Genomic DNA, 21,501 nt, shown 5'->3' on the forward strand with positions numbered 1-21,501 from the left:
TGATGCCCAACACACACACACACACACACACACACAGTCCACTTCTGTTTTAAAACATATATAAGATAGTTCCAGTATTTCTTTAATGTATTTACTTGTAATATCTACAAATAGACCCTGAGGTCAACACCTGGTTCAGGTTGTTACACTGTCATTAAAATTCTTATAAGTAGCAGTGTCATCATTTCTGTTCATCTCATCCCCTCCAGGTCCTGCTGATGTGTGTTCTGACACTATCCTGTTTGAGTTTTGCTGCTTGGCTGCCTGTTCTTAGTTTTTTTAGATGTTGCAGCAGCATTGCCACAGAGCAGTGTTTTTTGTTTGTTTGGTTTTTGTGTTCACATTAAAGTTTAAAACCATCTGATCCTAAATGTTTCCTTCTCATTCATGTCTGGACCACAACAAACTTCACCCCATGATGGTTGATTTAAAAAACATTTATTTTACAAAAACATTCAGTGGAGAGAATAAATATCTATTTAACATTTTTACAAATTAAAATTAATGCAGACAACAAAAACCATAAACATTTCACACACTAGAACATGTGAGTGACTGTATTTAGTTTCTTGAGGTTTCTTTAGTTTTTCCAGCTAAAGTGTACACATTTTTAAAGTCTTTTTCAGTCTGAGTTCAGTTAAAACATGAATAAATAAAAGCTTTGTCTTTAATAGATATTCATCTGGAAGGTCCCTTAGTCACGACTCTAACACGAGAGAGCAAATGTCTTAAGATTAATTTGCTCTCCCATGTTAGAGTCATGTGACTAAGGGTCAGAATTGATAGACTCCTGACGTTAGCTGTGGGTGTTGAGCTGCAGCTTTACCTCTGATAAGGCCAACAGGTTCAAGTACTGAGAACTGAGCTAAAGGCGGAAAGCACCAAATCCCCATCATCTGACCTTTGACCTCCATGTAAAGTACCAGTCATATTCAGAGATTGCCTGCTACGCCCTGTTGTCCAGGATGACGTTTCCGTCTTTGTCTTTAACCCTGACTCGTCCAGTGGGGTAGTGGGTTTCCTGTCTGCCGTCAGAGTAGACAGTCTTCACGGTGCCGTCTGGATACTCCCTACTCTTGTAGTCTGGGGTGTGGATCTCCTTCTGCCCCGTGTTGAAGTGGATCTCCTTACTGCCGTCCCTGAAACACATCCACCTGTTAGTGTTCATGGAAAGGAGGGACAGGAGTGCTGAGGTTTGTGGAGGACTTCAGTGCTCGGCTGGTGTTTTTGTTCATCTGAATATTTTGTATTTTTACAAATCATCAGCCTCATACACCTGCCTATGTCAATGATGTCAGTCATTTTAGTTCAAGGGTCATGTTCAGTCCAACACAACCTCCAACCAGGAAGATGACTATAAATAATGACAACTACAAACTTTCTGTTTTCGAGTGAAGAGTAAAATTACATGATAATGTTCACATCTACAAATTATCCTTTAAAAGCAACCTCAAATTTCTTAAGAAAAATAAATGCAATTTTAACAATATTCTGCCTCAGTTTATCATTTACACGTGCATTTACAGATCAGTGAATAGAATGTCTTTATTGTCATTGTACAGGTACAACAAAATTAAAAAGTGCAATCGTCCTAGGTGCCATAAAAGTATAAATGTATATAAAAGTATAAAAACTAAAATATGAAGGAAAACCCTGACGGCATAAATATCTAAAAAGCAGCATAAAAGTGTTACTAGAAATATGAAAGACACATAAAACATCATATACTCTGGACAACATTCAGCATTCCACACAATTAGTTAATGTCCAGCTGTATTCAGTGCAAGTGAATCTGCAAATACAAAACATTTTGGAACATGTAGAATATTAAAATTGTACTTCTCAGGTTCATGGTTTAACATTTTTTGTGAAAGGATAGTTTGTACATCCAAACATTTTCATGTAATTTCACTTGTATGCACTAAAAGAACATTTTGGAGTTGCCAGAAGTTATTTTACTGATCTGACCCACTTGAGGTTAAATGGTCTGTATGTGGCCCATGAACTACAATGACTTTTACACCCTTGTTCATATGTTCAGTGTTATTTTTACATTTCATAAATTCCTCCCACGGGATAATGCTGTACAATATTTTATACACTAGTTCATAATTTGTGCATGATGAACGTCTAAAGATCACATCTCATTGTTTAGTCAAAGAGTTTGATGACTAACAGACATTTGCACCACACTGAGTTCATATTTGATCATGAATTCTCCTTATCACATATTTGTACTTAAACAGATGTTTCTTTTGAGTTTAGAATATTTTGAGGTAAAAGGGGGAGGTAAACATCAGGTCTTACAATAATGCTTTATTTAAATGAATGTTTTCTTAGTTGATTTGATATTCATGTGTCATTTGTTCAATAAAAGCATATTTTAAGTTATTCAGTGTCAGGTCCATGTTGGTGCATCTATTAACCCATAAAGACCCAAACATCCACCATCTACCAAAATCATTCACTGATCTAAACTGTTTAATCCCTGTTGATCCATTAACCCTATCAATACATGTAAATAATTGGTGTAAAACAGTTTGTTGTCTTTTAATGGTCATCACATATGACCCATTTGGATGTTCAGAGGCTCTGTAGTGAACGTGGAAACACTGTCATCTTCTACAGCATTAATACATCAGTAAAACCCATGGAGTTGGATCAATGACAGTGGATGGAGATGATTTATGTTCAGTTGATAAATTTTGCTGAAAAAGTCACTTTTTCTAAATTTTTTTCTGTTTTTGATATAACCCTCAACTTTAATCTGAGCTTTTATGAACATCTACATGAGCAGCAAATTAAATGTTGGAAAATACCTGATTTTCACAAAAACACAAAATACAAAAGATAATATTTCAATAAATGGTGATAAACCACTTAAGGATGGTTAAATATAGAGAAAATTCATTTGGGAACTACAACAAATGTCACAATGAGTCCTTATGGGTTAAAGGAGAACAACACAGGACCTGTACAGTTAGTATGCATACTGGGATATTTATGTATTAATAATATTTCCTGAACAATGTTAGTGTTGTTTTTTCCAGGCAGGGTTAATATTGAATCAGATTTTTTACAAAACTTAAGAAAAAAAAAAAAGAAGAAGCTCAAAGAAATGCAAAATGAATGTCCCAATTAAATCAATATGCAATTCAAGATCCATGGAAATTGGGCTAATATTTGGGCCAATGTGGTATCTTTTCTGTTGAGAATGATGGAGAAATCTCAGCAGTTATTGTGGTTCTGCACCATAGGCTGAAATCTTTAAATGGTTGGAAAACCTTCCATCAGAAACAACATCCATGAAGATGTCTGTGTACAGCCTGGCCAAAAAAAAGAAAGGTTCCACCTGGGTGTAACTAAGTACATTACTGCAGTGATTACTATGTTTCAGCTGCTGCTTGAAGTGTTGCTACATGTTCTGCGAGAACAGAAATGTGTTCATCTTCTCACGGTGGCAAAAACAAGAACAGTTCGTTCTGGCCAAAACATTTCATATGTCAGGAGAAACTCAAGCGCTGAACTCATGGGGGGGGGGGGGGGTCCTCTGCTTTTCCACATTAGCCACACCCACTTTGACTACCTGACCAATCGCACAATAGTTCTCACACGGCACAAGAAGAAAGTTCTCTGTTCTGGCAAAGTACATAGCAGGCTTTACTGATGCAGTGAGCAGCTTCTCATTTCTAAAACAACCATTAATTTGCGACAGAGGATAAAGATTGGACGATGCCAGGATTCATCAGGCTTGTGAAAGACTGGTACTAGGCCTTTAATGGTACTCAAAATTTTTGGTTCGGTACGTTTTTGGTTTTGAAAGCCACGGTTCGTTTTTTGTTTTGTTTTTTTTTCGGTTCAGTAGGGGAAGAAAGAAAACCCCTCAAAATGTCTTTAATGTATTTATTATGACTTTTTGAACATTTCCTCCCTAATTTTTAGAGACAATAGAATATAGAAAAACAGGAATAATATAATTCTGCTGCTATAAATCAAATAGAAAATAAAATAAATAAAATATTACTAAATTCTATTTTAAATATTATTGCACTTTTCCCTGAAAGGTAGTTTAGAACAAACAACAAAAATGTAATCCCAGTTCTGTCAGTTCACATTCTGCATAAAAATAACAACAAAAAAATTTCACATGAAGTGCAACATTAACAAGAGGGCAAACTTGTGTTCTCTTTTAACAAACTTAAGAGCAACACTGACAACAAAATTAACCAAATTATTTATTTTAGGACAGCTAACAAACTGTTTAGGTCACTTTGTGTATTTGTGTGTGAGAGAAAGAGAGAGCGCAAGTGTAAGTGTTTGAGAACTACCTTACATAGGCGGCAAACTCTTTCCCCGTTGTTGTCTTTCACCTGAACCTGAACTGATCCCAAACAGGGACTGTAATGATGGCGGAGGGTCATCCATCTCTTCCTTCCAGGTTGACATCATATTGGTTGTTTTTTTAACCTTATATCAGCTGCTGTTCTGTATTTCAGGTCAATGTGCAGTCCTTCAATATGTCTGTGTGGAACTTGTGTGGATTTAAAGTTTGACATCGAACAACGTCTTTGGTTCCTTTTTCTTTTTCTCAACATACTGTGCTGTTTCAGTACAGCTGTGTACCGAACCGAACAGGTATGTTTGAAACGGTTCAGTTTGGTATGTGTACCGTTACAGGCCTAAGTGGTACATGGGTGGGTCTGACTATCATTATGTTGAATGGCAGTAAATAGCAGAGGCGTGTGTGGGTTGCAGCTGTGACATGTGACTTACGGGTTGACCTGTATGACGGTCCCGTCTGACAGTACGCTCTCCTCTTGGCCGTTGGGGAACAGGTTCTTCACCGTCTGGTCTGGGTAGGTGATCTCCTTGCGTCCGTCTGGAAAATGTTTTTCTGAAGACGAAAAATACAGAAGGACGTGTTGATATTTAGACTCTGTACTATGATGCCCAAAATGAAACCGTGGAGGCCAAGTAAGTTTACCTCCTAACCAAACTGAAAAACTGAGATAAACCAGAAGACAAGCAGCATTTGTCTTTCACAGATCAGTTCTAACATGGAGTCGACAGTAGGAGAATTTGTGTCATGGTGGTTCTGGTGTGATCTGGTTCTGAGGTTCATCTGTTCTCACCCGTCTGGTTGTTGGGGAAGTGCAGGACCTCCATGCCGTCTGGGTAGGTGATGTGTGTGGTCTTGGTGCCAGAGTAGAAGTAGATCTGAGCAGATGAACAGATTCGATTAGTACTGATTTTAAGACTTATGCCAGAGAACACTTTAAAAGTCTATTCTGAGCTCTGGAAAAAAGAGAAAAAAACTCTTCCCATCCACCTATAACTTTATAATACAATTCAGAAGCTTTAAGGCAGTGTGAACAGTCCAGTGCTGACTCAAAAACACAAAGCACATGTAAAGAGGACATGTTTATCATCTTTGACTCCATCAAGACAAATCACTGCATTAAACTAAACTTGTTTGAGCTGAAATAACTGATGGTTTGTTCAATTAATATGACAATCATGTATTACCAGGCAAAAGTTTGACACTTTTAAGGGTTACAATGATCTGTCTGTACTATTTGCTGCAGTGTCACATTGTCCAGAGGTTCATACAAGTCTGTATTTACACAAACATGAGGTTTATAAGTGATGAACACAGTCAGGACACGTGTTGGAATGGTTTGTGATTATCGACTTCCATCATTTCACTTGCCTCCATCGCTGTGGAGAAGCTGTAACTGTAAGTTGTTCACACATTTCTTGTTCTCTGAGGCCTGTTTTATAATTCTGACATGTCCATTATGTCCCTTTTTGGTGACCTACATGTCCTTCTAGAGCTTTGTCCTATTTCAGATCATTCGCTGGACATGAACTGCTTAAATTACAATCAAAGTGGAACAAACTTTTAGAGCAGGAGTGTCAAACATACAGCCTATGGAGCAGGAGTGTCAAACATACAGCCTATGGGCCTAAACCGGCCTACCAAAGAGTCCAATCTGGCCCACGGGATAGACCGTCCACCATAAACTGTCCACCATTCACCTTATCAACAGATCATGATGCTGCTAAAGTCACTACTTGTCATTTTATTTCACTGTTGCTGTTGCTCATGTTGCTACTACATACAGTTACTTTAACTGTTACTGTTGCTGTGTATTGTGCAGTATTGTACACATTCAGAAGTTTATTTTATTTATTTTTTGTGTATTTTGTAGTAGTTTTTAATTCTATTGTATTTACCTTTCATATATATTTTTGATTTTTTCAAGTTACAAACACTGAGACCTGGGTAACTACATTTTGTTTTATCATGTCTGTTGACTGACTCCTACTATATAATACACATTCTGTGTCCCATCGATGTTGCAGCACAGGAGGGCGTTTGCACGGATTTTCCTCAGCCTTCAAAGGCCTGATCGCTGCCAAACTCACCAAATGAATAGAAACATTACCTAACTATCTACTAGGCACAATTTTATGTCCGTATTCAAATGTTGTGAGGTATGCTGGGCGATTTTAGCCTCTCTCTACTTTGAATTCTTCATCCCTGCTGCCATACTCCATTTTTGGAAGTGGTTATGCTGCCGTTCATGAAATTTCTACAGCTAGCAGACGATGCTACAATGTGAAGGCTGCAGTTTACTACCAATGTATGAATTGAATCATGCTTGACAGGCCAAACAAATACATGCTCTTCCCTTCATGCCTCACATGTTAGCTCAAATTATTACCTGCACAGTGCATTATTAAATGGTAGTTTACAAATGGATAGTGGTGGCAGACAAGTTCTACTTATACTATCATATAATGGCACCATGGGTACAATACCGCTAGTGACACTAAAGCTGAGTCTGAAGCTCTTGTTCTACAGATCTCACCACTCTTTGGTCGGCTGTGATCTGTTTGGTGTCTCCGTTGAAGAAGGTGACCTTCATTGTCAGTCCATCTGCTGAAACCTCCTTCCTTGTCCCATTGGGGAAGATGATAAGGCGACTGCCACCTGACAGAACCTTCTCCACCTGGAATTAAAGGTGAAAGTTACCAGCAATAAAAAACAGGCGGTTTCTGTGACTATATGTTCAACTATTCAGAGTTACAGACAGTTCATGATTGTTGGTGATGGTACTATGGGGATCTGGAGTTAGAATTAGAGGTGGAGGGAGGATGAGTGACATTAAGGAGCCACATTAGAATAGCTCTGAAAGCTCTTCCTACTTTTCGTACCTTCCCATCAGGGTGTGTGATCACCTCCTGAACTGATTCCAATTCTGTCACCTCACAACTGTCAGAGTCTGTTTTCTGGAACGAAACCATGTCAGTCAGTCATCAACAGACGCACAGTGGGTAGCTCCTGTCCATCAGTTCAACAGGATATTTATTACAGACTAAGACAGGCTGGTGACACGTCTAACTCATCTGTATTTATGCATCTTACTGGAGAACTGCTGAGGGAGGAGTCCTGGTTTGGGTTTTCCTCGGTCTTGGCGGATGGTGTTGACTTCTCCTCTATCCTCTTAACGGGCACGGAGGAGGAGTCTGACCCTGCAGGCTTCCGCAGGCTGCTCTTCATTCCTGTTCGCAACAACAAACAGAAAAAAGGTTTCCACAGCTGTTGACGCTCACTTAGGACAAAAAATCTCCCATTAACCCATAAAGACCCAGTTCTACTTTTGTGGCAGTTTTAAAGTATTTTTTTCTTTATATTTAAGTTTTTGTAAGTGATTTATCACCACTTATTATGCCATTATCCTCTGTATTTTGCAGTTTGTTTTTTATCCTCTGTATTTTGCGTTTTTTGTTTTGTTTTGTTTTTTTCAGTGAACATCAGGTATTTTCCCATATTTGATATACTGTTCATGTGGATGTTCATAAAAGCTCAGATAGAAGTTGAGGGTTATTATATCAAAAACAGAGAAAACTGAAGAAAGTTACTTTTTCACCTAAATATATCATTAACTGAACATAAAGTAAGCGTGTCCATCCACTGTCATTGATCCAACTCCATCGGTTTTATTGGTGAATCAATGTTGTAGAAGATGACGAAGTTTCCACGGTAACTATGGAGCCTCTCAACGTCCAAATGGGTCATATCTGATGACCATGAAAAGATGACAAATTGTATTTTACACCATTTATTTGCATGTATTGATAGGATTAGTGGACCAACAGGTATTAAACTGTTTACATGAGCAGATGCTTTCGGTCATTGGTGGCTCTTTGGGTCTTTATGGGTTAAATGTATGTCCCAAATGTGTCCCAATATTTCCGTCCAACATAGTTTATAAATATCAATATTTCCTTAAAGTTTAACGTGAGATTTTGCTTCTTAAAGTGAGATGTGAAGAAAGTACATGGTTCGTTGTGGTAGAAAATTATTATTTACAATCAGTGCATGGAAAATATTTTAGAAATGTAGAGGTGCAACATTTGAAATCATAGTCATGGATAAAAAAAAAAAAAAAAATCAATGTTCAGAGAAATTACATTAAAAAAAACATCTCTGAGGCATTTTGGAAGCAAAGATAACAATTTAAACAAAACTAACCAATGCAATGATATTTATCCCAATATAAAACTATATTATGACATTTGTTATTATTGTTTTGTATCCCAGACCCGTTAGAAAAGAAACACCTGAATTCAACATGTCCCAATACTTTTGTCCATATAGCATATAATAGGTAAATATCAACTAAAAAAATATCAAATAAATCAACTGTATGTGATTTCTGGAAAAACAGCACATGGATGGATGCCTTAAACATCAACTCAACAAGTCTGGATGTAATCTGATTATGCAAGTGTTCAGTTGTAGAGTAGCGTGTCTACTGCTGCCTCTGTCAGGTAGCTGGTGTGCATTATTGCGTGACCGTTGTGTTTCCAAGGATCTGAGCTAAGTTGTTATAACCCAAAGTCACACAGTAATATGAATGAACTAACCAATCAAAGCAGCAGTGGGGTGGTTTTATAGAGACAGCTTCAGTTCTCAGTCAGAAGGAGGTGAAGTGGTGAAACCTGAAGCTATCTGTGTCCCACAAATCAGAGCAAAAAAAGATGTGCTGCGACGTTCTCACCTGTGCTCAGTGACCCTGCAGCACCTTGGCCGTTCTCCCTGCCACTCCCTTTAGGGACTGCAGCAGTGCTGATCTGTGGGGGGCTGGTACCACTGCTTCTGGAGGCAAGAGGACTCTGGGAACACAGAGTTTTAAAATAACTCAAAAATGAAGGGACAAAAGGACGATCAGAGCCAGAGTAACATTAATAGCTAAGTAAATCCATGAACACTCAGCAACAATGAAAACTTCACACTTGATTTTTATTTTATTTTTTTTTTAATTGTGGGAGCTTAATTATATTTTTTCAAATCAATTTTGTTTTGATTTATTGGCTGTATAATTCTTAACATGAAATGAAATGAATGATGTGTATTTACTGAACGATCAAGGCCAATAAATTTGTTGAAAAGTAAACAATATGAAACTGAAAATCACAGCAGTCAATATCTAGTATGACCACCATTTGGCTGTCCCAAATGATCTCACAGATGCTCAATGGGTGACACATCAGGCCAAAAGGCTGGACCATGGCTCCATTAAGGCTGTAGTGACCCCAGCAGTGTGGGGACATGCATTATCCTGTCACAGGATCCAGATTTCTGATTGGTCATTGTAAAAAGTGTCATGTAACGAAGTACAAATACTTTGTTACCTTACTTAAGTAGAAAGTTTTGGTTATCTACACTTTACTGGAGTAATTATTTTTCAGCCGAATAGCCTCGTTACTCCTATTTCATTTCAGCTTGTTTTCATTCCGGTTTGCCAACATTCAAATAAAAATTTTTTTTTAAAAAATCCAGATAAATCGTGCCATCCGGATAGCGTGAATTTGATTGTGGTTAGATGAGAAGTATTAACATATACCATTCTGACACCCTATTGGTTTGTAGGCGATCCATCATACGGGACTTTTTGCACCATTCCAATACTTATCTTCAACTAGTCATTGTATCTTCCACTACATGAAACACATGTTAATGCTCAGTAGTACACATTTATGGGTCTATATGGTTCATTTTCAATGGGCATATATGCAGCTGAAACACGTAGCCTAATGCATTCCTTTAGAAAAATGTTTTTTGAGGAGGTGGGGTAGTGCACTATAGGCCCCTGTGGCACCTCCTAAGCTTTTGTCCTAATGGCATTTTTCCCCTTATATTTATTTTTATACTTTAAGTAGTTTTGAAACCCCAAGTGGAGGAGTTTAAGTATCTTGGGGTCTTGTTCACGAGTGAGGGAAGGATGGAGCATGAGATTGACAGACGGATCGGTGCAGCGTCTGCAGTGATGCAGTCGCTGTACTGGTCTGTTGTGGTGAAGAAGGAGCTGAGCCGAGAGGCAAAGCTCTCGATTTACCGGTCAGTCTACGTTCCTACCCTCACCTATGGTCATGAGCTTTGGGTCATGACCGAAAGGACAAGATCCCGGATACAAGCGGTCGAAATGAGTTTCCTCCGTCGGGTGGCTGGGCGCACCCTTAGGGACAGGGTGAGGAGCTCAGTCACCAGGGAGGAGCTCGGAGTAGAGCCGCTGCTCCTCCACATCGAGAGGGGCCAGCTGAGGTGGCTCGGGCATCTGTTTCGGATGCCTCCTGGACGCCTCCCTGGGGAGGTGTTCCGGGCATGTCCCACCAGGAGGAGACCTTGGGGAAGACCCAGGACACGTTGGAGAGACTATGTCTCTCGGCTGGCCTGGGAACGCCTCGGGGTCCCCCCGGAAGAGCTGGAGGAGGTGTCTGGGGAGAGAGAAGTCTGGGCATCCCTGCTTAGACTGTTGCCCCCGCGACCCGGCCCCGGATAAAGCGGAAGAAAATGGATGGATAGTTTTGAAACCAGTACTTTTCCATTTTTACTTGAGTAAAAAGCTTGAGTTGATACTTCAACTTCTACAGAAGTCTTTTTTAACCCTAGTATCTCCACTTCTACCTGAGTAATGAATGGGAATACTTTTGACATCTCTGGTCATTCTGGACCCGAGGCACGGTGACGTTGATTCTCAGATAATCTTGGCATGGCATCATTCTTGAAGTCTGGTTATTCTTCACTTTTGGGGGCATTTTATAGACAATATCTGTCCCAGGACTATAAGTACAGAATTGGCACTAACCACTGAGGAAAATTACCTCATTGATTTTTCAGCCAATCACATGCCTGCATACAGAAGCGGTCAAAAATGGTCACAATTCAGTGGTCGTCAATATACTTTGAGCTGTTACAAGTAAGTCAGCCAGAAATCATTGCTCAAATAAATATTTATAAAAAACACCAAAAAAAAAAAAAAAAATGAGGGGGAATTTTTCGTTGATGCTGAGTATATTTAATGAAGACTTTTTGGATTAATGATGGAAATAAATATGTTCTGTCCTGGTGGATAATTAGATGGAAAGATGACAATCACACCAACAACGTCTACCACAGTATCATGTTTGTTTTGTCACACAAAACTGATCTTGTATCTAAGGATAGACACATTAATGTAGATCATAAACATACTTACAGCAAATTTGACTCCTTTGATCACAGACGTCTTGTCTCTGCCCTCTTTGTCTTTTTCTGCATCCATAGAGGTTTTCCTCCAAGTACTAAGGCGAAGTTTTTCCAACATACAAACCTCAACAAAGATAGAAATGATATTTTAGAACCAAACCCTTCTTTGTCTCATAGAGTCTCCTGAGGGTCAGTGGTCTGGTCAGTACCTCGTCCCGCAGTGAGCGGTTGTCCTGGTTCAGGGTGTCGATCTGCTGGCGGAGGCGGCTGTGGGTGGAGGCCCAGCGGCTCTCCCTCCTCTTCAGCTCCTCCTGCAGGGAACTCAGCTGCTGCTTCAACATCTGACAGAGACGATACAGACGACATGTTAAAGGGCCATTCCGACTGATTTAAAACTGCACTGTCAGGGGTCTCTCAGGTTTTCAGGGGGCTTGGGTGCTGTATGAGTTCTAACCCGGCTTTGGTTTGTATTTATGTGGTCATTTCTTTGTAGGTTTAGAGGGAAGTAACAGCATTCTGACATATATCACCTTCAGGGTTCCCACTCTTTCCCTGAAATTTTTTTCCGGGACATTTTCAGCCTCTACAGAGACAAGTTATCACGTCATACACTAATCCATTCCCCTGTCCCCCTCATTCTTTGGAAGTGTTCTTTTGTACAGTTGTAACTTGCATTTACCCAGATTGTTTCTATGTTTATTACTCAGACATTTGATGTTCAGTCTATGGCTATAATTTATCTATGAAAAATAATTATGACAAATGTATCATAGAATAATGCAAACACACCCACAGATTACAGCGTAGCACTTCATTTGCCTGACAAACTGGAGTTACAGTGTTCAGTTGGGCAATTTCCAACTCAACTTTCTCTTCTCTCTTACTTTCTCTCATGCACTTCCTTTAAAAATACTTGTATATTTTCAATAAATCACTGAAAAACTATTTCCTTTCTTTCATCTCAGTTTAGACCCACAAGGTCACAAGGCGGGGGGGGGGGGGGGGGGGTAAATAATTTTCCAGGATAACTTAACCGTTTCCAGGAGATTTGACCTTTTTTCTCATTTTCCATATGTTTTCCATGACTGGAAAATTGGTCAATCATTTTCCAGGTTTTCCAGGACGCATTGGGAACCCTGACCTTCCTAAAATAACTGCCTATATTTTTGTTTTTTCTGATTTTTCAGGAAAAACAAAACGTTTTTACCACAAATTGAGTTTTTGGTGATTTAGTTAAAAAAAAAAAAGACTTATTATTATTATTATTACAATTATTTCTGGAAGGTGATGATATAGTCCATAGTAACAATATAATTTCAATGCATAATTTCACTTTGACTAGAAATGTAACTTTAGTTTCATTTGCACCCAATGGTATGATTTAAGTACAAAGATTGGATTGTAGCAATAAAGATTGAACCATGGTGAAAAACCAAGCTAAATCTATCTTAAAGCTAAAAAAAATATTAACTTCAACAATTTAATTTCTATGTTAGCCCTATATTTCATTTAATTCTATAGCAGCGACATTTTTGCACTGCAATCTCCCATATAGTATCAAATATACAAAAATCAGTCTGTGGAAAACATTAGAGATCTGAACTTCAAACAACACAGTGAAGTTAACTTAAGTCATGGTGATTGTTGTATGAGCTGTGTCACCTGGATCTCCTCTCTTTCCTTCTTGTCGGGAATAGCTCTGGCAGCTGACACATGTTTCTCAAACAGTTTGCGCTCCTTCTGCAGCTTCCTGTTTTCCTCTTTCTTGTACTCCTCAAACTTGGAAAGTTCCTCTGTCCTCATCTGCTCGAACTCCAAACGCTCTTTTCTACAAACAATGACAGTAAAATAAAACACATGAACTCATTGTGGAATTCAGCAGGTATTAAAACAGCGTAAAAGAAAAATAAACTAACAAAAAAGCCTAAAAGGTCACCTCAGACTTTCCTGGTGTTTCTCATTTTCTTGTCTGAGTTTGCAGAGGGCGGCGTTCTCCTTCTTAAAACGTTCAATTTCAATCTCCAGTTCCACCAATCTCTGTCTCAGCTGTTGCGATTGGACATGCTGACCTGAGCACGATGACAAACAAGCAGAAAATATAATAACAGGTTTTGACTTTATGACCCAATCAGCTGTGTGCACCTATAGTCCTTGTGAGATGTAGGCTTCTATGAATTTGTTCCCTTTCATTTATTAAAGTTAGAACTTAAAGTGAGGACATGATATAATACAGCCATGACGTTTCACAAAAATACATAAGTACAATTAAGCAATAAATGATATTTTTAAAGCAAAAATTTACACTGGTGCCAATCTCACAAGCATTTTTACACATTAATTCTTAAACTGTGAATGTGGATTTTTCCAGACAAAAACAATGAACTGAAAAATAACAACATTGTTCTTTTATAAGTACTCCATCTTGATACAAATTTCACTTGCTTCATTATAAACAAAAGCTACACAGGGTATAACAAATTTATTTATTTATTTATTATGATACCAGTGTATTATGAAATGAAATGTATTATGAAATGAAATGTATTATGAAATGAAATTCTCAAAAATACTATTGATTTTAATGAGTAGTGCACTTCTGGAGAGCACATAGGCGTCCCCTCTTCCAGCACACCTGGTTCAATTAATGATCAGCTCATCATCAAGCTCTGCAGAAGCCTGATAATGATGTAATGGCTTCCAGGTGTGCTGGAAGAGGGAAATGTCCAAAACATGCAGGACACTGGCCCTCGAGGACCGGATTTGAATACCCCTGACACAGGCTATCAATGCACATTTGTAATTAATCTGTTATGACACTAATTGTTTCCTGAGAGAATCCTGTAATGACGGCTATGACATTTGACATTACAGATAAATGTGAATGCTGAACAAATAAGAATGTTAATGTTCTACCTCAGATTTAAAGCATGTGTTGGTGTATATTTCTTTACTATGACAGTTTAGTGAATTGACTCCTGTATCACAGGTTTCGACTACACAGACCTATGGGCCACCTACAGTATTATTTAACCTTACAACCTCTTGCTCTAATACAGAACTGGCAGACTGTGACGTTAACACAAGATAGAAGTATTTATGTCCCACCTGCTTCCTCCTCTGCTTTTCGGGACTCTCCAGCTGCTGAGGAAACAGTGACAGGTGTATTCTGCACCTTCGGCTTCAGTGATGGGAACAACTTTGTCATAAGCTGAGAGGTGGGAGGAGGTGGCAGAGGATCTGGCTCCTGATTGGTTAAAGTGACCGTCCCCACAACTTTGCTCACTGCCACCTTCCTCAGCAGAGTGCGCTCTGGTGGTGAGCTTCCGCTGCCTGTTGCCTTGGAGACGACTCCTCTGCTGTCACAGCTGGTGCCGGCGGCCTCCTCCAGGTCATTCCACGTGTCGTCGTCGTCAAACACGATTCTCCCCTGCTGCCCATCATTGCCCTCTGTCAGAGTGTCATTGTCAGTGTTGCTGAGGACGCCGTCACTTTCAGCGTCATCGCCTTGAGTCACATCTGAAGCTGAATCCCTGCAACTGTCATCATCTTGATACGACCGCTTGTCATATGGAGGATTAGACTGTACAGGGAAGCAAAGAGTGCTGGGAACGGACGGTGAATTTACAGCTGCATTCTGGTCTTCAAACTCAGATTCACCACAGGATGAAATGTTAGAATGATCGTGTCTGTCGTTTCTCTCTCTGTCCTGTTGTTTTTTATCGTTAAAGCCCACTTTAGACTTCAGCATACCGTCTCTGATCTGAGAGTCCGAGTCCTCAGAGCTGCTGCAGATCTCATTACATGCCGTACTACTGCTGTGCCTCTGAGGTGCATCTCTTGGAGGTGATTTAATAGGAGTGGAGGAGAGGCGTCGCTGATGGCGTCCCTTGGCGACCTGCAGCTCCCGGTCCATTTGAAGAACCTACAAGCACAAGAACAATGTTAAAAACGACATTTGATATTTACTAACTAGAAATATAATATGAAAAAACAAAATAAACTAGGAAAGCACTCTGAGAGCACAGACCTCCACCAAGGCAGATCAGTGGCCCCCCCGACCCCTGATCACCACCAAAATGTAATCATTTGTTCTTTGTGCCAGTATCAACATTTCCTTAAATTTTCATCCAAATCCATTCATAACTTTTTGAGTTATCTTGCACACGGACAGACAGACAGACACAGACAAACCAACGCCGGCAAAAACATAACCTCCTTGGCAGAGGTAACTAGGCTTGAATTGCTGAAAGTTCTTTAGTGTTGACTACATTATTGCTTTGCTAATTCTGAGTACAGCTCTGAAAAAAGGGACCACTCCTAAGTCCCAGACCTGAACCCCATTGAAATCCATAGAATGTTATCAGGATGAAGATGGATGTTCACAACCCATCAAACAAAACCCAGTTGCACTTGTACATTTTCTTACATTTCCCTGGTTTTATACACCTCTACAGTTTTTGCACATATAGCACTTTTTCAGCTTACAACTGTATATTCTTGTCTATATTCTTATTCTTTCATAATTTTTTACTGATTAGTTTTTATCTTAGAGTGTTTGCATTATCTTAGAGTGCTGTTTTAATCACACAGTGCTTGTGACGACTGAATGCGATTGCTGCTGCTGTTACTCCTGTCATTTCCTGGAGGAAGGATCAATAGTGTATCTACCAACACAATCACAGCTGAATACAGTACCTTCATGACAAAGGAGGAGTTGGATGAGAAGGATAATTCTTCAGCCGCTTGCTCCAGGAGCTCGAACTCTCCCTGCTCCATACTTTCCAGGCGCCAGTTACACTCACGCCAGAGCTTTTCCTGGAGCTCAAACGAGTCCTGTGGAAATCCTGCTTCTTCTTTTTCTCCCTCGGGGGATTCCACTCCTGAATCCGAGCTTTTCTTTCTGATGAGAATACTCTCAGTCTTTCTAGTCCCTTCTAACACACTCACTGGATTTGGCTCCATGCTGTGAGACCCAGTTTGCTTCACAATCTCAACTGCTGAACCAACTTTCCTGCTATTCTGCTCCTCTCCCGGCCCTGATTGATGTGCTGGGTATCGTTTGGTCTGCCTGCCTTCTGTGTAGGTTTGGGCAGACTCTTCTGTGTTCCGTCTTTGGTGGATACCCAAAATCTTTGTCCGTGCTGCCTTGCTCTCAACTCTGATGCCCTGAGGTGGTGAAGAACAGCCTTTAAGCCTGTTTTCTTTGTTGAGTATGGCGATTTTACGTTGTACAGGAAGCCTGTGGGTGCCATTTGTGGCTCCTTTTGAGATAGCGGCAGGCTTACGATTGGTAAATCTTGAAAGACCCTCTCCCCGCTTCAGAAAGGCCCTTTTAGGAATGGAATCTGCGCTCTGCTGAAGAAGAGACTTAAAGTGAATTTCTCTTAATACTCAAAGAAACTCTATCTGCTAATAGGAACAATTATATATACACATCAACTTAAGTGTAGATTATGTATTAGAATGATTTAAACACTTTTCACTGCTTTCATTAAGTACTGACCAACAGTGTAACGTTCACTGCTTCACATGCAGATCCTTTTTATGTTCTCTAACCTGTTGCTGTTTGATGGATTTCAGCCTCTGCTCCTCAAGCCTCAGCTGTTCCTCCAGCAACTCCTCAAACGTCTGCTTCTGACCACCAATTCCTGGCTTTATAGGTCTGAAAAAAATAAAACAAAAACAGACACAGGGCAAGCAAATCAGTCAGATACTCATACTATATATAAGAATAAACAGAAAAACCACATTGGTATGTTTCAGTTACATGACTTTGGTCTGAGTATGTTTTTGCTCATTTGATTTTCTTTTCAGAAACAATCAGTTAATAAATAGAATTCCCTTTACATAAATACAACATATATATGAAAAATGACAGTGTTTTACTTGCTTTTTCATTGTCTAAAAGAAGAGTAAAATTTCTAAAAAAAAAAATTTATGACAAAAAATAGAATCATTTCAAATTAAACATAATCAAACATAAAATTAAAAACACACAAAAAACAACTTTTTAGGAAAATTAGACTTTTCCCTTTTTATTCTGACAAAGAATATTAATCTTATTCATTTAAATTTTATTATTGTATTTGAAAAGAAAGCAACTAACCAATTATTATACTAATTTTACTCCTTTTAGTAACTAATGCTAATACATTATTCTGATGACTGATAGACTGATTGTTGCTTATTAAATTTTGGTCTTCTTGGTTTTCCTATGCTGAGAGAAAAGTGAATTAATCCCAGAGATAAATAAAGTTTATCTGTGTCCATAATCTTTTTAATGCCCATGTTTGAAACAAAAACCTTACTACCGTACTAACATATACACTGACCAACTTCTTCTGTTTGTTTCATCTTAAAACTCAGCACAATATGGCATCTTATACAATTACCTGTCATGCAATGTATTATCATCTCGTCTGTCACTGTCTTCAACCAAAGCAGCACCATAGTGAGGTATTAATGTGGCATCAACATCCTGATCCTGCCCATCATCTCTAGAATTCCACAAACCTGTGAGAAACACACTTTTGTGATTCATGTCTAGGAGAGATGATTCATCCTTTTTCTCAAAACCATAAACAACTCACATATTAAATGAATGAAATGTTGAGTAGGCTCTGTATGAATACAAGTAAACACCTGAAGATATTCACCTTCTTCCTCACTGTCCTCCACCTCAGTGTTGTGACCTCTAGATAGACATTGTTGTCTTTCTGTCGATATGACTTCTTGTTCCTGTTGGAGGCCACAGGTGGAGCCCTGTGTCTGTCCATGGTGGTTAATGATAGGGTTGTGTAAACTTCCTCTGTGATAAGAGGCTGCTTGGAGTGTGTCTTCACCCCAGTCTGCTCCTGGCAGCCCTGAACTCTCTGTGTGATCTGTAAAATACAGTACAACAAATGACGAAACACATATACAAGGCAGATATTGCACATCCCAATCCACTGTATGGGTTTCACATCCTTAGAGAACTTTGGCAGTTGCTTAGGTAATTCCTCCCCTTACTTTCTGTGCAGTGTTGGGATCCATTTATCATTCCCAGCAGCCTTTGCTGTTCCTCCTGGAGACAAAGCAGCTCCTCCAACTGATGAGCTTTAAGCTCCTCTTGCATGTGCTGTTGCCACTTCCTTAACTACAAAAAAACACAACATTTTTCATTAAATAATTACAAAAATTATCCCTGTAGCTAATACATGCCCCAGTGTATTTTTCAGAGGCTCTGGTGCATTTCAACCAACCTCCATGGCTTCTGATTACCATACACATACAAAATGGTTTCCAAAATAGTTTCTTAATGGACAAATACAGTACATAAACATGAGCATTTTGTTATTTGGCTTAGAAACAAGCATTTTCACCACAAAATAATACTTTCATGTTACTTCATAACCTGTGGAAAAAATTACATTAAAAAAGTACTATACAACAATTCAGTTTGATAATAAAACACTATCTATTAAAATGTTTCCATGCTGCACTCAGTGAGGAGAGTGGAGAGATGGATAAGGTGGAAGACAGGGTTGACATTTCCGATCGTCCTTTTGACTACATTGTAGCTGGAGTGTCAGCTGCAGTGGACAACTCATCTCACTGCTCAGTAAGACCTAATGTTGCAGAAGATCCTTCATTCTCACTGCCATCAGAATGACCAACACCTTCATCAATGGCAGAAAGACCCAAGTCTCAAATGGGTAGCTATTTTGACTCACCATGTATATTTCTATTAATAAACAACTCTATAATAAATAATTATGCAAATAAACTACATGTTTTAATTCTGTTTTTTTAAACTAAGTTGTATTTTGCACTATTTATTCAACAAATGAGACACCATTAGTCTGTGCCTGTATTTTTAAACTGTTACTAAAACCATCAAAAACTGAGCTTTAAAAAAATTTAACTGTTTACAATCCTCTAAACTACTGCTTATTATAATTTATTGTTTGAAGTCTGTCTTTTAACTTGTATTTCTTATTCTGACATATATTGCTGATCTTTTGGCCAGGTCGCCCTTGCAGTTGAGATCTCGAGGTCAGTGGGTGTTACCTGGTTAAATAAAGGTTAAATAAATTAATTAAAATTCAACTTTGCCATACTACCCACTGGGTAAAACCTTAATGTCGGAAGTAACTAGTATTTGCCTCTGAGAAGTAGAGTACAGTAATAAAAAATGGAAATATATAAGTAAAGTAGTTTAAAACTGTACAAATACTAGTACAGTATTTGTGTAATTAATTTCCACTCCTGTGGAAAATTAACTCTCAAATAAGTTTAATTTATTATGTTAATGTCTGTCATGCAAAGAAGAGCTGTCATTTTCAGCTGGTACTTCAACAGAGTTCAGGGGAAATGCAGCCTATACAATACAGAGTTTATCTTTATCAGCCCTATAAAATCATCTGCGAAAAAGGATGGTGATATTAACCCATAAAGACCCAAACAGCCACCGGCGACCAAAATCATTAACTGATCTAAACTGTTTAATACCTGTTGACCCACTAATCCTATCAATACATGTAAATAATTGAGGTAAAATGCAGTTTCTCTGGTTTAAATTATAATCAGATATGACCCATTTGGATGTTCAGAGGCTCTGCAGTGAACGTGGAAACACCACCACCTTCTACATCACTGATTCACCAGTAAAACCCATGGAGTTTAATCAATGACAGTGGATGGAGACACTTGTTTTTACATTCAGCTATTGATATAGTTGCTGAAAGGATCACTTTTTTTGTTTCTGATATAATAACCTTTGAATTTACTCTAAGTTTTCATGAACATCTCCATGATCAGTGAATTACATATAGGGAAATACATGATTTACATTGAAAAATGTTAAATACAGAGGATAATATTACCAGAAATGGTGATAAATCACTTACAAATGACTAAAAATAGAGGAAAAAAATCATTTGGGAACAGTCACAAAAGTAGCACTGGGTCTTTATGGGTTAAAACATAAATACCTGGTCTAGCTTCATCATCACAGTCAGATCCTGCGTTTCTGTTGCCATCTCCCCTGGACTTTCTATTTCTCCATCAGTTCCAGGTCTGGCTCCTCCAGAGCCATCCACATCGACGCAGCTGCTGTCTACGGAGGCCGGCAGAGGGGCGAAGTCGGAGGTGAAGGAGTCGTTCGGTCCCAGTGAGGGAGGGATGTGTCGTAAAGAAGCAGCCAAATCCGGGCAGGGGCTGAGGATCACGCCGGCTCTGGCGCTACTGGGCATCCACCTGGCCAAGAAGTCCGACTGCAGTCCGTCTGGAGATGACATGGTGACCGTGTTGTCTCAGGCGAGCCTGTCTAATCCGAGGATTAGGACGACAGATTATAGTGACAGGTCAAGAGTTAAGTAGTCACACCGCGAATAAACAGAATCGGTGTCGCAAATGACATCCAAATCCAGGAAAAGTATATATAGGACCAGCTTTAAGTACAGCAAGTAAGATGTGCTTTAAAATGGACAACGGAGGAAACAGCTACCATTAACAGGTGATTAAGGTTACATTAATTAGTAGTTGTTTGGTTATCAACAGAAAACTATATCACAACTCATCTTAACTGCATGAGTGACAAAGTTTAAAAGTTAAAACCTTATTCCTCACGCTTTAGTCAATACTTTTAAGTCCTTTTCTATGCTTTTTACTACATTTGTACTTGTGTTTAAAAGGCTGGGCTTCCGTTGAGATCCTTGCCTGCCTGTTAACTCAAGTAATGGAAATACAGTAAGATTTTTTTTTTTTACAGAGTACAGTGTTTTAACGATTCGGAGAAACTCGCATTAATTATCAAAGTTTTTGAAAAGTACTTAAAGTTACCTGTAACAGATGTCAAAATCGTTAAAAATGACGTACAACCTTGCATTAAACACACATAAACAAAAGTTTCGAAGCCTGCCGCCATATCAAAACAAAGCCCGCGAGAGTAAAATGAAGATTACACGTACACCGTTGCATTA

The 21,501-nt window shown here is 39.0% G+C and overlaps 1 protein-coding gene across 4 annotated transcripts; it reads right to left on the bottom strand.

Annotated features, from left to right (window-relative positions):
* Nucleotides 1-422: 422 nt before the first annotated feature.
* On the bottom strand, nucleotides 423-21,440 carry cpap (centrosome assembly and centriole elongation protein). 4 transcript variants are annotated; one of them, XM_030125574.1, is made up of 20 exons: nucleotides 21,362-21,440; nucleotides 20,512-20,846; nucleotides 18,548-18,674; nucleotides 18,373-18,420; nucleotides 18,196-18,318; nucleotides 17,932-18,052; nucleotides 17,096-17,201; nucleotides 16,235-16,894; nucleotides 14,645-15,461; nucleotides 13,476-13,608; nucleotides 13,202-13,367; nucleotides 11,749-11,880; nucleotides 11,550-11,663; nucleotides 9,072-9,186; nucleotides 7,433-7,569; nucleotides 7,222-7,296; nucleotides 6,876-7,016; nucleotides 5,133-5,217; nucleotides 4,774-4,894; nucleotides 423-1,139 (listed from the first exon to the last, which is right to left on the bottom strand). In XM_030125574.1, exons 2-20 carry the CDS (start codon nucleotides 20,815-20,817, stop codon nucleotides 947-949), a joined length of 3,720 nt encoding a protein of 1,239 aa, XP_029981434.1. In that variant the 5' UTR covers nucleotides 20,818-20,846; nucleotides 21,362-21,440; the 3' UTR covers nucleotides 423-946. The 4 variants fall into 4 exon arrangements, with proteins under 4 accessions (XP_029981434.1, XP_029981433.1, XP_029981431.1 ...); XM_030125573.1 differs by having other exon boundaries at nucleotides 16,235-16,891; nucleotides 18,196-18,420; XM_030125571.1 differs by having other exon boundaries at nucleotides 18,196-18,420.
* Between the last annotated feature and the right edge of the window lie 61 nt (nucleotides 21,441-21,501).

The sequence above is a fragment of the Sphaeramia orbicularis genome, chromosome 21 (genome assembly GCF_902148855.1).
Source record: "Sphaeramia orbicularis chromosome 21, fSphaOr1.1, whole genome shotgun sequence".
NCBI classification, from domain to species: Eukaryota; Metazoa; Chordata; class Actinopteri; order Kurtiformes; family Apogonidae; genus Sphaeramia; species Sphaeramia orbicularis.